This window comes from Gekko japonicus, unplaced genomic scaffold (assembly GCF_001447785.1).
Source record: "Gekko japonicus isolate JY-2015 unplaced genomic scaffold, Gekko_japonicus_V1.1 scaffold478, whole genome shotgun sequence".
Taxonomy (NCBI): Eukaryota; Metazoa; Chordata; class Lepidosauria; order Squamata; family Gekkonidae; genus Gekko; species Gekko japonicus.
In genome coordinates this window covers 19,596-35,955 of record NW_015173689.1, presented here as the reverse complement: position 1 = coordinate 35,955, position 16,360 = coordinate 19,596, and the positions used below count along the sequence as shown (strand labels likewise).

The 16,360-nt window shown below is 40.7% G+C and overlaps 1 protein-coding gene across 1 annotated transcript in view; it reads right to left on the bottom strand.

Moving 5' to 3' along the window:
* Nucleotides 1-7,343, bottom strand: part of ARHGAP6 (Rho GTPase activating protein 6) — a gene marked incomplete at its 5' end in the record, with an annotated part of 31,363 nt that extends 24,020 nt beyond the window's left edge. The window contains 3 exons of the mRNA XM_015423137.1: nt 2,761-2,816; nt 4,007-4,202; nt 7,095-7,343. Coding sequence (XP_015278623.1) covers nt 2,761-2,816; nt 4,007-4,202; nt 7,095-7,343 — 501 coding nt within the window. The remainder of the gene's footprint in view (nt 1-2,760; nt 2,817-4,006; nt 4,203-7,094) is intronic.
* Nucleotides 7,344-16,360: the final 9,017 nt, after the last annotated feature.

The window sequence follows — 16,360 nt, the reverse complement described above, 5'->3', positions numbered from 1 at the left end:
AATAAGATGTGAAGGTATCTGTCTTTGAGTCTTATTAAACTTCATCCTCATCCAGTTGTAGTCACACCATCAAAAAACTAAGATAGAACTCTGATTGTGTTCACTGTGAATGCCTGTATTAATAATATTTGGTTTGGTATATCTGGTGGGATGCCAAAGATTGAATTCTCATTAAAAATTTGCATTATACAAAGATGTTTGTAAATTTTGGCAAGCTTTTGTTTTTTTAATGCTACTGAATTACAATATAAATGCAAAGCAAAAAATTGCTGCAATGTCGGTCCAAGGTAGTAGTAGTAGTAATAATAATAATAATTAGAAGTGATTGTAGCGATTTTTTCCTGTTAGTATGTTGGAAGATGTCTGTTTTCAACCTGGAGCTATGGGGTTTGGCATCTTTCTTGCTGCTCCACTATACCTCTATCTCTGATAAAGACTTAACATCTGTTCTCTCAATTACCTTCCACAGTGATTCATGTTTTATTGATTAATAGGTCTTGTTGATTAATAGGTCTTGTATTTCTAAGTAGACTTTTTATTATTGCAGTTTCTTTCTTCTTGTGCTATTCTGAGTGCCACTTGAAGCACTGGCCTAGAAATGATGATGAATAAACCATGTAATCTCCCATAATAACTCCTGCTTTTCCAGATCAAGTGATTTATGCTTGTTCTTTGTCTTTGCAGGCTCTCTTGGGTTCAGTGCAGCTCTGAACTCTTAAAATCTGAAATTTGACTCTTGATTTTGAGTAACTATTCCGGTTCCCTACAACCTGACTTCTATTTGCTTCTAGACCTTGCTGTGCCTCTCATTTTACACATGAGAGAATCTGATTGCACCTTCTAATACCTTCCCTCTGACCATTTTACACCTGAGATCCTCTCTCCCCTTTACTGAGACATCAGCAGACAGGATAGCCCAGCCCCCTTTAAGAACAGGCCCTCACTCCAATATATGTTTGAGGATATGAATACATGGTGGTAGCCTATGAATGGAACAGTGCATGAGCCTCCAACTTCAATAACTCAATATATATATATATATTCTTCACTGTTGTTTGTGTGATTCTTTCCCTGAGACACACAGCCCACACATTTAAACAAACAAGGACTTAATGTTTATTTACATAACACTGAACATAACACTGAAGCAAGTAAAGTAGATGTTACAACATTTTATTTCCAATTGAACTTTTCAATCATTCTCCTGTTCCTGCAGTTGGGATCCTTTGTTACAATCTGACTCTTTTCAGTCAGCTTGAAGCAGCTCTTCTGCACAGTTTCATTCAAATCTTAACCCTCTAGCTGCCAACTTCCAACTTCTCTCTCAACTGCTGTTTTCCCTTGGAATCTCCCCAACATTCTGTCAGCTGTCATTGGTTGCTCTTAGGGAGAGGTGGAACCTATTCTGTCAATCACAGCATGTTAACAGAAAACCAAGTGTGTAGGTAAGAGAAACTAAACCCACCTTTCTCCCCATGCTACTTCACTACACTTCATTGTTTGAAGCATTTTTATAGCCTAGCTCTGATACCAGAACTGAGCTAAGCTAGAAAGAAAATGCTTCAACCAGTGGAACACAGTGAAATGACGGATGGGATTTAACTCTTCTATAGCACGTCCCAGTTAACACACTAACACACACGCACACACCCTGTTTGATATGTGAATTAAGAGGTAAATACTTTTTGAGTACATTTTTTTATCCTGCCCTGCTTCCAAGAAGCCCAGGGAAGTCCCTATGGTTCTCCCTTCCTCAAGTTTCTTCTCATGTCAACCTGCAGTGTAGGTTAGGCTACAGAGACATGACTGACCCAAGGCTACCCAACATAGTGCTTGACAAGTGGGAGTCTGAACCTGGATCACTCTGGTCCTAGTCCAGTACTCTAACTATTAGATCATAGTGCTGTAATAAATATATATGAATACACCTGTCACGTCTAGTTTGGCCTCCAGATAGTTGCAATGGCTACAAAACTAGTAAAATAATACCTGAGACGTCTTAAATAATTTCATCAGTAAAGAACGAATTAAAATGGATCTTTTATGAATCTCGCATTTTACTTAAGACATATTAATATAAACCTGTGGGTTTTCTTTCTTTGCGAAAACACTCCACAAAAAACTTAATCAGAAACTCTACATAAGAGAAAGTATCCAGAATACATAATGAAATAATATCAAGCACTACATTAGTCAAGGAACATGGAAGTAAACGTGAGTGTGATGGAGGTGGGAGGGAGGAAGAGAAGCAGCATTTGGTAGCTGTGACTAACACAGTATATTAATGACATTGACCAGCAGGTGCCTTTTATTATTGATGCATGTGGAGTCTGTAATTACTATTTCTTAAATGAATAAAGCAATGCCAATGTTTATTCCAAAAGTTACAACGGCTTGCTTGGAAGTTAGCACAAAGTAAGCTAAGCTTTGTTTCTTTCTTTTTTTTAATGTCTTCAAAGATTTTTGGGGGTATTAGTATTCTCTCAGGTTGGTGGGGTTTTTTTTTGCAGAGGACTAAGTTCTGAAATATTACTTAAGCAAAGAAGTTTAAGTCCAGTGGCACCTTTAAGACCAATGAAGTTTAATTCTGGGTATAAGCTTTCGTGTCCATGCATGTTCTATTGCTTCAGATCAACACGATTACCCACCTGAATCTATTAAGCAAAGAAAGATGCCCTTACTTGATTGAGAAGGACTGGCAACAAGCTTGAGTTTTATCAAGAGTGAAAAGAACATAAATGTTGCAAGGTACTGGCTCACCTGCCTTACTCTTTTTTTTGAGCTTCCAACTCTGAATATTCCCACTGTCTGTAGACCTAGAAACACAACAAATCTTTTTTTATTTCATTATTTAAAGCTTTGGTGAAACACTGGAGGACTGCTGCAAGTTATTTCAGCATAAAAGTTTCACATATTTATGGTCTACAGCAAAATATTTGGCATAACTGTGATAGCATATATCCAGATTAATTAACACAAATTAATCTCCCCTGCCCATCCCCAAGAAACATGTTTACAATTCATAAAAATGTGGATCTGGTTAATAATATTCTGAGTGAAGCTTATTGGTCTTCTTCATCTGAGGTGTTTTTCAGCTACTCTACAGCAGCTATTCAAGGGTGACACTAGAGGGAACTCTAAGACCATCCTACAGTATTGTTCTCATATACAAAGACAGGAGCCTCGTCTTCCAGATGACAGCATCAAAATGGTTCAGATGGTTCACAGATCAAAAAAGGGAGGATCCTGGAAGAGATTAACTCAGTGTTGTGCCTATTTAACTTAATGTCGCCTTCACGGATGACAGGGTGAAAGAAAAATGAATGTATCTGTGTGCCTGAGACTTGCATACCTCACAATCACAAAAAATGCTTATATGAGCAGGGTCTCAGTATCCTTCACTTCTTCTTTAAACCATGGGGACTGTGAATCTGATCAGAGCCCTTTTCCCACACCAAACCCACAACTCATTTTACCATTCACAGGCTGAATATACAGGGCCCTGTATTTTTTTCTCCCACACCTGAAAAGGCAGTAGGGGTGGGGAGAACACTCAGGGAAGGGGAGCAGCTAGTTTAAGAAACCTTTCCTCTGATCACTGCTTTAGTCAGATTCATGCCCTCCCAACTGCATTTTATTTACAACAAACAAAGACACTGATCATATATCCCCCTTCCTTTGTCTAATTTGCCTTAAATCTGCCTCATGCTACAGAGGCACACACGACCCAGAATACATTACAGTTTCCCAGAGTTCGGAGGACTAGCAACTTGATGTAACTGAGTGTCAACTGAGTGTCAACTGAGTGATGTAACTGAGTGTCAAAAATCCACCTGTATATAACTGAGGTATACAATAGGTTAAGATATCTCGTCAGCTACCATATGATTATTCATATGTTTATAGTCATAAAATATATTTACAATTTTTAAAGGTCTGACGTAGGGATGTGCAATTTTTTTTGGTTTGAGTCTATTGGTCTATTGGCTAATTGAAACACACTTACCGTGCTTTTCTAAATGCTGGCAACAGCTGTCTACAAGCCGAGGAACCTGCCTGTAAATAGGGTTGAGACTTAGTTTTTTGTCCCTGGCCTTTTCTTTCTTGCTCTGAGTTTCAGCAGGTAATGACAGCTGTAGAGCTTCCAGCAGTCGAGACTGACTGTCATCAAGATCCGTAATAGAGTCGACAGACATTGCACCCTGCAACACACACAAGTGTAAGCAATCGGTATGTATGCAGATATTAAACTGGCTGCCCTCAGCCCCATTTGGATTCTGAGCTCTTAGAAAAATATGTCCATAATTCCAAGATTTTCTTCAAAATGTAAAACAGACAGAATCTTAGCACTGAGGAATGGGAATATTAACCAAGTAATAGAAACTTTTAAGAAATTTATGTCAAAGATAGATCCTTTACATTAGTAAAATATAACAACTAGTTACAGAAGTGGAAGCACAAGGTGTTCCAATGGAAACCTGAACAAAAATATTAACTTTTACTGGGGATAACTAGTCCTAAAGGAATGGGTGTATCTTAGGTGGTGGATAATATATAGGGATCATAGCTGGTTATCCCAAGGAGATGGGGAAAGCTCCTTAACTTTCAATCTGTCATAGAGAAAAGCCATTTAGGTATGAACATCACTGATAAAAGAAGCAAGACAGGTTTATTTGGACTCAGAAACTGGTTTTCACATACAAAATGAAAAGTATAAAGCAGCTATCAAGTTTCCTATTAAAAATAATAGAGATGGTTACATTTGGTCTCTAATATTGCCCAAAAGACTGCATGATTTCTACAATCTAAGGCACTAAACGCATTCTAAAAGGTAATGGTAAAGGCTTCCCTTGCTCGAAAGCCAGTCGAATCCAACTCTAGGGGGCGGTGCTCATCTCCGTTTCCAAGTCGAAGAGCCAGTGCTGGCTGCCGGAAGACTTCTCTGTGGTCATGTGGCCGGCATGACTAAACACCAAGGTGCAGGGAACACTGTTACCTTCCCACTAAAGTGGTACTTATTTATCTACTTGCAATTTCTTGCTTTCGAACTGCTAGGTTGGCAGGAGCTGGGGCAAGAGATGGGAGCTGACTCCATCATGTGACATTCAGGTCTCAAAATGCTGATACACAGATGTTCCAGTCCGCAGCTCAGCATCTTAACCTCTGAGCCACTGTGGCCCTATCCAAAGGCATTCTAGTAGATATTAAAATTCTTAAATTCCATAAGAACTATTTGTTGGGACCTAGAGAAGTCATGCAGATAGTCTTCTGCCTTAATGACGCTTCTTAAAATACTTTGCCAGAAGACAGAATACCAATTTCACGAAGTAAAAAATAGTTTGGCTAGCACCATTTACCTAACAATACAACAGTCAGCTGATACATTAAATACACTTGTGATGATACATAAACATTAAGAATAATCCACAATCAAGCCTGCCACATGTGGAAACAAAATGACCAATGCTACTTCTGAAATAGAGCCCCATTAGTATTCAATGAAATGCATGAACAAACATGAACACACACTGCAAAAATGCTTGCTCAAACCTCCACAGTATACACTGGTATACTTTACAAAATAAAAAATTGCTTACATTTCTATGGTATATCCTTATACATATTATTATAAACCAGATACCATAGACAACACTACGTAGTCACAAAGTTACTAACAGTAGCCAATTCACAACTCCAGCGATATTATCAAAACACAATATGGTTTGTATGAATATGGTTGGACCTAAGAACTGGCAACTATTAGTAAGATCGTGACCACACAGCATTGTCTATGGTATACTATTTTTTATTTTAAAGAGTACAGGAGTATACTATAGAAATAACAAAAAATCTCATGTTCTGAGACGTACTTGTAATGTAAACAAAATGTCAGAAAGATGAGAAAAAATAAGCAGAAAGGAAGTGACACTTTGATAAGATTTTCCACTGATTGTGTACAAAACACTATAGAAGAAAGTTACAGAGTAGCAAGCAGAATGATTAAGCAAGACACAATGTATGCAGCATTTATTTCATTTCTATAGTACACAGTCTGTGACTTCTATGTAATCATTTCATATATATGAGGTCGAAACAGAATATTTTCATGTGTATGGCAATTCTAAGGCTAAAATCTTATGTACATTCATTGTGAATATCTCCAACTGAATCAGTGACTTCTGAGTAAGCAGGTCAAGGAGAGGGTTTATTTTGCACCGAGTTACATAATGGGAAGTTACAGTAGGGAAGACAGGACTCTTTATGCAATGTGTGAAGTACAAACTAGTAAATACTAGACTGAAACACGTCATGCCCTTTATAATGACTACTTTCAACACTATTGTCAAAACAGAGTACTCAAAATTACTGATGCTTGCACGAATTTCAAATAGATGAGAAATAAATGCCCAAAAAAAATTTCAGGGAAAGGAACTATACATATCCATCCCCCCCCCCACTTCAGAGGTTTAAGAATTATGACTAGGAGAAAAAAGTCCTTCTCCCAGATATCCTGTGTATTCCATGAGGATCAATGCTCTCTGTGAGGGACCAAAGACTGACAATGGGAAATTATATGCATCAGCTTTCCAGTGGCCAGTTTCTTATTTGTCACTCCTATAGTAGTGACTTTCATGAAGAAAGAATCTTTTTTTTTTTAAATTCTCTAATGCAAGAAAACTCCCTGAGATTTTATTATAAACATACACACACAAGGTTTTTTTATAATATGTTGGACCATTATTCTCATTAATGTAATTCATCTACTAAAACAAATGAGGAAACTAAAGTAGAACGTTGCTCCTTAATAATTTGAAAGACCAACCAAAATCTGATTTGGGGAAAGGAAAGTTTCCAAAGAATCCCTGGATCCCCTGAGGTGCTGGCAAGAGACTTGTGTCCATCTCATTTTCTCACATGAAAAACTGGGAAAGAGAAATGACTGTTAAAATTACAGCGTCTATCATTTCAGTCGTGGCTGACTTTAACTGAACAGCAGCAGAGCAGATCTGGGATTGTAACTTCTGTGAGCAGCAATGCCTGGGAAAGTCCCACAGTGCCAGCAGGATTTACATAGTTCTCAGTAAGACACTTACTCTCCTCCTTGCTCGTGGGGCTGGCTCTGGTGTGTTAGGTGAAGTAGATTCATTTGGCGTTTCTGAAGTGGAGCTAAGAGATGAGTTACTGCTTGAGAGTTCTTTGTTCTGCCTCTTACTTCCAAACGGCAAAAGGGAGGCTACAAACTCCGAAACTTCTCTCTGCTCTTCTTTCTGAGTATCCTGCTTCAGTTTGTAGGCCCGATCATTAGCTATTACTTGTGATAATGGCATTCCAAATGCTTGGGGTACGAATTCTGAAAAGAAAAGAAAACCCACTTATTTAAAATGCTAAAACAAGCTTCCCAAAGGCTTATTTTTTCCTGTTATCATTAGCTATTACTTGTGATAATGGCATTCCAAATGCTTGGGGTACGAATTCTGAAAAGAAAAGAAAACCCACTTATTTAAAATGCTAAAAGAAGCTTCCCGAAGGCTTATTTTTTCCTGTTGAGACACTAAATGTTTAACATGTTAAAATGGATTCTGTATGTCCAAGACAATAGATTAACAACATTATATAGAGTAGTTAGCATTTTCACATCTGGCAGGTAAAACTCCCTAAGGTTTCAGGAGCAGTGGTCTGAGGGGAGGTGTTGGTATAAATGAAGACTAAGAGCAGGGAGGGGGAGGTAAAAGAAAAAAGAAGTCAGAGGAAGGAAAGATATACAGGATGAAGACTTGATTTTCCCCCCAGCAACCCGAGCCCCATTTTATCTTTGGAGAAGTAGCTTGTAAAAATACACTATTATAATTTAAATTCCAGCTGTATTCATGGATCAAGGGAAGCAAGGAATCATTAGGTAAGAGCCAAACTGCCAAAACCTTTAACGAGATTAAAAAATTCAATTCAGGGTTGACACTAAACAAAACAATTTGAACACAGACTATTTCACCAAGTTAATACTTTGCTTAGCAGGTGATGTTTTGCTCAGAGCAATAGTGAATATTTTAACATACCAATGGTTTGATATCACCCAGCTACTGTTAAAGATGGACAGTCACTGTGTTTTATTAAAAAGGCACAAAACATTATAGCAAGAATACTATCGTTTTTGAGAAATGAACATGCTATTTTATATTCACCAAGGGACTCTCTTCCCTCTTTTAGACAGGCTATGGTATGCTGAAGTTCCCAGTGGGAACTAATGTTGGAGCAATTTGAACAAACAGCAAGAAAAACTTTATATTAACAGAAAGGGGCAGAAAGTAAACACAAAAGGAGACTGTGTATTTTCTGGCTAAAACAAATTTAAAATAAAACATCTATTCACAGCAGTGTATTCCCCCCCCCCCCAAGATAACCAGTAGTGGAATGAGGTACGGTACTCTATGACTTTACCAGGCACAATAAAACAGAACCGTCATAAGGATTCACAGAAGTGACATAGTCAAGTTAGGAAGGTTTCAATTGCTGATGATCAAAAGATTTATCCACAGGATCATTTCAGTTGATTAATATAAATAAAGGGGTTAAGCAGGGATGTATTTTGACCCCTTCCCTTTTCAAATCTTTTAAAAAATGACTTTGCCCCTTTTCCATTTTCAGTTGATGGACACAGCCCTAGACTTGGCTCTACGCATATATCTTCACTGCTATACGCTGATGACGCAGTCCTTTTGTCATTGACTCGTTTGGGGTTAAAGCGTTTACTTGATTGCTGCTATGAATATTGTGCTGCCAACTACCTGGACTTAAATTATGAGAAGTCCAAAGTAGTGATCTTTTCCAACTCCTGGAAATTTCATGACTGGAAAATCAATGGTCATTCTTCAGAACAGGTCAAGGTCTTTAAATATCTTGGTGTTCATTTTCAATACAACGCCTCGGGTATGTCACCGAAAAACAGCAATTAATACGGCCAAAGTAAATGCGGCAGCAATTTCCAAATTTTATTTTTCAGGAAGAGGTAACCAGTATATACCTGCTGCTTTAAAAGCCTTTAATGCTAAAATAGGGGCCCAGTTATTATATGGGGTGCCTATTTGGATCAATACAACTGGAAATCCCTTCTTTTCAATTCGGACCCTTCTAGTTACACCTATCAGCTTCTACTGGAATCTAATGACTCTAACTGGATTACCTATATAGAATCCAAAATTAAATCCCTGGATATCACCTTAGATTCCTTACTCCTTACTTCCGAATCTGAGGCTTTTTCAATTATAACAGCCAATCTACTTTGTTCTGAGCTACATTCACTGTATAATGCTGCTAATAAAACCTGTTCACCCCTGTATTTTGGAATATCTCCTAAAGTCGGCCAACCTGCCTCTTACCTGTACCAACTTCACACCCCCAAACTCTGTAGAGCCCTCTCTTTGGCGAGATTCAATGTATTACCTTCGGCCTTATTATCTGGCCGCTTTCAGGGCGTGCCCTTTTCTGACAGATGTTGCACTGCCCCTTCTACCATACACTACGACTGAAATTTCTAAATTTTATTTTGGCTCAGTTAGAAGAATATCCTGATTGCTTAAAGATACTTATTCTTCTTGATAATCCAAACCTTGAGATAACAGAAACTGTTGCTAAATTTCTTTTTGGTGCCATTTCTATTTGCCCTTTATTTAATTGATGGGTATACTTACTTGGTAATTCCTTGTTTCTGTATTTTGCAAGTATTATTCTATGCTGTGGTTGTTGTTGTTGTTATTTTGTATATGGGTTTGCAAGGGTTACATGCCAATAAAGGTAACTAGACTGACAGCATCATTTCAGTCTGAACAAGAATAAACTTTATATTGCAACTTTATATATTGCAAAAAGACATCTTGCCTAAAATACTTTAAAATTTTTACTACTGTTATACTACATACTTTGCTCTTCTTCTTCTTCTTCTTCTTCTTCTTCTTCTTCTTCTTCTTCTTCTTCTTCTTCTTCTTCTTCTTCTTCTTCTTCTTCTTCTTCTTCTTCTTCTTCTTCTTCTTGCCTACCGTTCCCAGCATAGCTGGGCTCAGCGTGGGTTACATCAGGAGTGGAACAACATTAAAACAATAAATATAAATTAATTATTAAACAATAAAACTCTAAGTAATAACACAATCAAAACTCAACAGTCAAATGGCTAACAAAACATCTCAATGGAGATTATGCATCACATGTGTCCATGGGTGTTGGAATGATAGAATAGCTGGTGGACATATGCACAAAACAGGGGGAAGCTGATAACGATGGGTTTTCCGCCGCCTCAGCCATGGGCCTGACGGAACAGCTCCATTTTACAGGCCCTGAGGAACTGCATTAGGTCCCACAGGGCCCAGATCTCACTTGGGAGAGTGTTCCACCAGGCCAGTGCCAGAGCTGAAAAGACTCTGGCTGAGGCTAAGCAGATGTTTTTCAGACTGGGGACTGCCAGCAGATTTTGATCCACTGAGTGTAATGCTCTTTGGAATAATGGTAATTCTACTTTCAATTTTCAGGGAGTGCGGGATGAAAAAATATTTCAGGAGCTATCACCCTCTTTGATTTAAACATACACAGTTTAAAAGAGCATGCTAATATTAAAAATCCATCTGTTTGCCTAGAATGCTAGGTACCATTGATATTACCAAAAAATAAAATTAATTGAATGGCAACAAACTGGACAAACTGAAAACTAACTATTTATTTCAAAATAGGCTTCAACATACAAAAATGAATCTTCTGCTTAACTACACAAAGGGAAAGATCAGGGAAATGAAGGACAAAAGGACTGCTTTCTGCACAAATCAGTGTGAAAACCAGAGATGACAGGAATGATTTAGTAGGAAGTGCTCAAATCCAAGTTACGGTAACTGATCAATTTTAGCTTGAAATTTGAGTTTTTCCACCAACACATGAAAGGTTGTCTAGATTTCAGTGTTATTCCTTTTCTTAGAATACAAGTGTCAAAATTATTATTATTAATGCCTTTAAGTAGCACTCAATTCTGTTATACTGTTTGTAAATTACCTTTTAAAATGCCAGCATTTACCTGGCTTCTGTAGCTAATTCAGTGCCAAGAAGAAGCAACTATGCATGTTACTTCATTTTAAAGGAATGGAAGCACCATAATGTTAGTGATATGTACCCCAAAGGGGGGGGGGGGCATGTGTATTGAAATGACTGTAAATAGCAACGTAATAGAGTGGACTTTGCTTCTATGATTCCAATCAGCCTCATCTTATCCTGTCCACAGCCATCCCTGGACTTATTCATCATGTATACTCCATATGATAAATGGTGCCCCCTGCTACAGTCAGCCATTATCAGGCAGTTGCTGGGACAGCCTACTTTTGACACCAGATTCTGCAACTCAGCAATAGCCGCCACCACCACAACTAGCACCACCACCTGAGCCTCTTTCACTATGGGGTGACACAGAACTTGTGCTAAACAAGCATAAGCAGGATATAAATCTAATAAGATCCTTAAATCAGTTCACAACATTTTAAAATAGAAGTCTACTATCTTAGCCCCTCATTGTGGGGCATGGCTTCCCCTGTAGCTCATCCATTCATAACTACTTTTAAAGCCTATCCCTCCTTCATCAAGCAATAATCAAGTACAGGAAACACATTGTCCTCACAGAGATGCATTTCCCAAAAGGGACATGGCAAAACCACAGAGGGACAGCTGCTTAGACTGTGCACTCTCTAGCCCCTTCTTCCCAAACGACCTTCTTCCCAGGATCAGCGAATTTATGTCCCAGGAGCTAAGGAAAGAGAAGTTAGGTTCATTTTGAGCTCTCTCCAAGCTCAACCCATCCTTGATGCCTAGATAGGTGGCAATGATTCCTCTTCTGTCTGACACAGAAGCAAGAACTCGTGGGTAAAGTGCTATGGCACTGGGAATTTCAGAAAAAATATAATTCCATTAAAAATTCTTTTTGCACATAATCTCCTCAAAGTCTACATGTCAGTAGGTCCTGTTGGTTGCTAGGGTTTAGTTCTGCAGAACTAGAACTCTGGTCATTCCACTTAATGATGTGGGATGAAATGGAGCAAATAGCTGAGGGAAAGGAGACAGAACTGACACATTACCTAGGAACAGGGGTCATTTCCTGCAAAAGCGCACAGAAGCGGAGCTCCGGCAGTAGCACTCAATTCTGTGTCACAGCACAGCACAGCACAGGAGCGGAGCTCCCAGGGGGCGGGCACATGCAATAAGCCCCACCCCCTGCTCCCAGCAGCCCTGGACCATGAGGAGCAAGAAGCAGCCAGGTAAGTTGCAGTGGGTGTTGCCATCTGACACACTTCCGGTGATGTCAGGGTGTGTGGCATATGCAAATAAGTTATGCTAATGAGCTCCTCCACCTCTTTTTCTACAAAATGACCCCTGGCTAGGAATATCATGAAGGTCTGGGCTTGGATTCCAAGCCTTGCTTCCAGTGCACCTTCTCCCATAGTGCTGGTGCTCCTCAGCTGCAGAGTACATTTTTCCAGCTGTAGGCATTCTTAAAAATAAAATAAAATCAGTGTCTTTCAATGAGTCCAAAAGCATCTGGTGCCAGAGGAATGCACTCCAATGCAAGGGACCTCTGTAATTGACCAAACAGAACACAAGTAGAAGCAAGGCTTAGGATCCAAGCCCCTGAAGGATTCCTTCCCAGTAAGCCTTGAGAAGTTGCTTTTCTCAGTGTGGTCTCCTACAAACAAGGGGCTCTTGCACAGATAAATGTTAGCAGATTCCCAAAATGCAGCATGTTAATGAGTCCTCCCTCTAATCTTTCCAGCAGTTTGCCTCATTCTTACATAGGCAGGGTGGTTCAGGAACAAGAGGCGGACAGGGAGCCATACTTGCTTGCTCAAGACAACAACAGAAGAATACTATACTTTCTTACAATAAACGTATAGTGAAATTCACAAGTCACCACTTGGTTGAAACAGAATGAATTTATCTCCAAAAAGCTACTGCTTCTCCATATAATCATGATCTTGTAGAGAAAAAATTGAAATTTTACAAGCATCTAATCTTATTTTAAAAGACTGCACACACAATTGCTTATTTAAAATGTTTATACTTGGAGACAGAAACAACCAAGAATTCCTGGAAAAATGAAGCTCTTGGCTTATTGCTTTCTCATTGCAGTAAAAGGGATCATGTAAACAGTAGCAAGGTAGCTGTCTCTGGTATGAAGCGTGGGTGGAGTTTTCCCAAGAGAATGGCCGATGACGGTAACCACAGGTACACGGATCAAATAATATCCATGTGGATGCAGGCTGTTTCACCATGATAATGTTAAGCTAGCAACTTCTGAAACAGTCTTAGATCATGGATGATGTAAATGAATGAACCCTTTTGCTTAACAGAGGGAACATTTTGTACACTTCTTACTGTTTATCTGCATAAAGTCATGTCATAATAAGCTTATGAAACATACTTTAGAAATCCTACATTCTTCTCCTTAGTTACAGCCTTCTTACTAGTATGCAAGCATTAAATGACACAAAGCACAACATCTGCAAATCAAGGCTTGCAGGCAGGCAAAAATGGGAGAGTACCACTGTGAATGAGAACACTCAAGACGCATCTGTGTAAGGACGCCTACACGTGCTGTGCTGTACAGAGAAGAATGTTTGTTTTGGAGAAGTTGCCTGGCAATGAAAGACATTCACTTTATAAAATAAACTTCTGAAATGCTTGTTAAAAACACAATTGTGCGAAGCACTGAACAGAACATTTTCAACTCACTGTCAAGCATAAAGAGGAAAGGTGGGGGTCGGGGGCGGACTATGAATGTTGCTTGGAGCAGCGTGGGTTGACCATGAATCAAGTCTCTGCAGTACACTCATATCCTTACAGAAAAGAACAATACTGAGAGGTTTATTTAAGTGATTGGGCATAACACAAAGGAGAAACCCCACAAAGGCATATTCTGCTTGGAAGACAACCAATTGCTCCAAGTTTCCGCATGTCTAATACATAAGACACACAATCACAGTGTTGCTGGAGCACGCTCACTTCAGTAACCACTGCGGGCCAGTTCACCAAAGTTCACATGCAGAATGTGTAGGTTCCAAAGGGAAAGGTCAGGGAAGGACATCTTTCTTTAACACAAATAATATTATAAGATGATAGTGGACACAACTGGTCAGTTCCGATATAACACCACACCGTGGTTTAATGGAACTGAGCATAGTGTTAGCAGTCAGACCACTCCTTTCACAGAGGGGCAGACTATAGCGAGAATAACCATAAACAGCCTTCTTAAAATATCACCCCAAAAATCATAAGTGCAGGACTGTCTACGCCCCCCCCCCCAAGCCCCGGAGAGATGCATAATTTGGGACAATGGGTCTCTCAGGATCTATTGACTCACCCTTGGACTAATCCCTAGGACACCCAATCTTACTTCCCTGCACCCACTTACCTTAATTAAGTGGCAGTTAATTAACACTTAATTCCTTTTTTTAAATTTAACATTTAGTAAACAACACATATATTATATACTACTAACTCAAAATAGTTTTGTTTACAAATTATCATCATAAATCACCAAACACCAAATCTGTACAAACAAAGCAATACCATATAGCATCAAAGCTCCTGGTGACCCGGCAACGCCGCTGGTCACTGGGGGCTGATTTGCCGTTCCGAGGAAGACAGGCAGCAACAGAGCCTGACTCCTGGAGTCAGGATCCAGGCAGGGGGCGGAGCCAGATTGAGTAAACAGCCGGGCTCCTGCCATTTGGCAGTTGCTCCAATGTGCTCCGAGCACGCAGGGAGCAAAGGCAAGGGCCTCGGGCTCTGGAACGGGGACAGCTGGTCTCCCGATGGCAGTGCAATCTTCAGAGAGCAGCGGCCGTCTGCGGAGAGCGGCGGCAGTTATCTTTATCTTCAGAAGGCTCCAGGCGGCGGCTGTGTTGTGGTGGCAGTCTCCGAGTGTCAGCGGCAGTGCCCTCTCTGGCCTGGGGCTTCATTTGCCTGATTCCTAAGGGGTGGGGGAGCAGCGGCAGTTGGTAAGGCTGCTTAATGCTGTTCCTGGCCCCCACCCCTTCCGCCCAGATTAAAGGCTCAGTCGGCACGATTCAATGGTAATCACTGATAAAGCCCCCCCTCATCAATTTCCTGCCCACAAATCACGCCTAAGTAGGCTATTAGAGGGTGTGGGGTCTGTCATCTACCCCCCCTCATTGCTTTAGGGGTGGCTATTTTATGAGGGGGTTTTCTGGGCGGCCATTTTAGGTGGCATTTGGCTGGTGCAGAGGCGACCATTTTAGATGGCCAAAAGGAGCACTAACGCCCCCGGCCACTTGATAGGGTAGGTGGTGCTATTCGGTAAGCAGGCCTGCGGTGGCTGGTTATACCTGACGGGGGGCGGGCTGGGCTCGAAGCCTCTGTTTGCATTCCAGGGTGGTCATCGGGAGGCTGTTTTGCTGGGGCGGCCCTTTTGATGTTATGGTTTTCAGAAGGGGCCTTATCCAGCATCTCTGAAAACTTCCGCAGAACGACTTAGAACTTCTATATCAGGAATAGTTTCTGTGGGGGGTTGGCACCAGGAGCAGAAACCTCAGTCGCCCTATGTCGATGCACTGGCCGCCCATCTCTGTGCTGTTGGGTGGTGGTGAGGTGTGTGGGCTCTAATCTGGGAGAACTGGGTTTGGTTCTGCTCTCCTCCACTTGCAGCAGCTGGATGACCTTGGGCGAACCTTGGTTCTGACATAAGCTGTTCTCTCAAGAGCAGTACTTGAAAGTGTTCTCTCAGCTTCACCTACCTCACAGGGTGTTTGCTGCAGGGAGGAGAAGGGAACAGGAGTTTGTAAGCCACTCTGAGACTCCGAGTGAAGGTATAAATCCAATCTCCTTGAAAAGTACGCGGCCACGCGGTCTGAGCTGCGTATATTACACTCCTCTTCCTATTTTACTCCTGTCTTCAGGGGTGCCAGTCCTATCAGAGCTGTTCTCTCAAGGACAGTTCTGGAAAGAGCTTTTTCAGCCCTGCCTGCCTCACAGTGTCTGCTCGGGGGAGGGGAAAGGAGTTTGTGGACCACTCGGAGACTCTGAGTATGGGACAGGGTATAAATCCAGTCCCTTCCTTCCTCCTTCCATCCACTGTTGCTGACATGGTTTTTAAGCTAGGATTTATGAGGGACCTAATCTATATAATAACGGCTTTGAGGGCCTTTTGGGGAAGGGATGTATCTCAGTGAGAGATCATCTGCTGGGCATGCAGAAGGTCCCAGGTTCCATCTGCAGCATTTTTAGTTGAAGGATTTGGCAGTAGGTGATATGACAGACCTCTGCTTATGATCTGGAGAGCCTTTGCCAGTCTGAGTAGGCAATTGTCTCAGGGGCTTCTGGG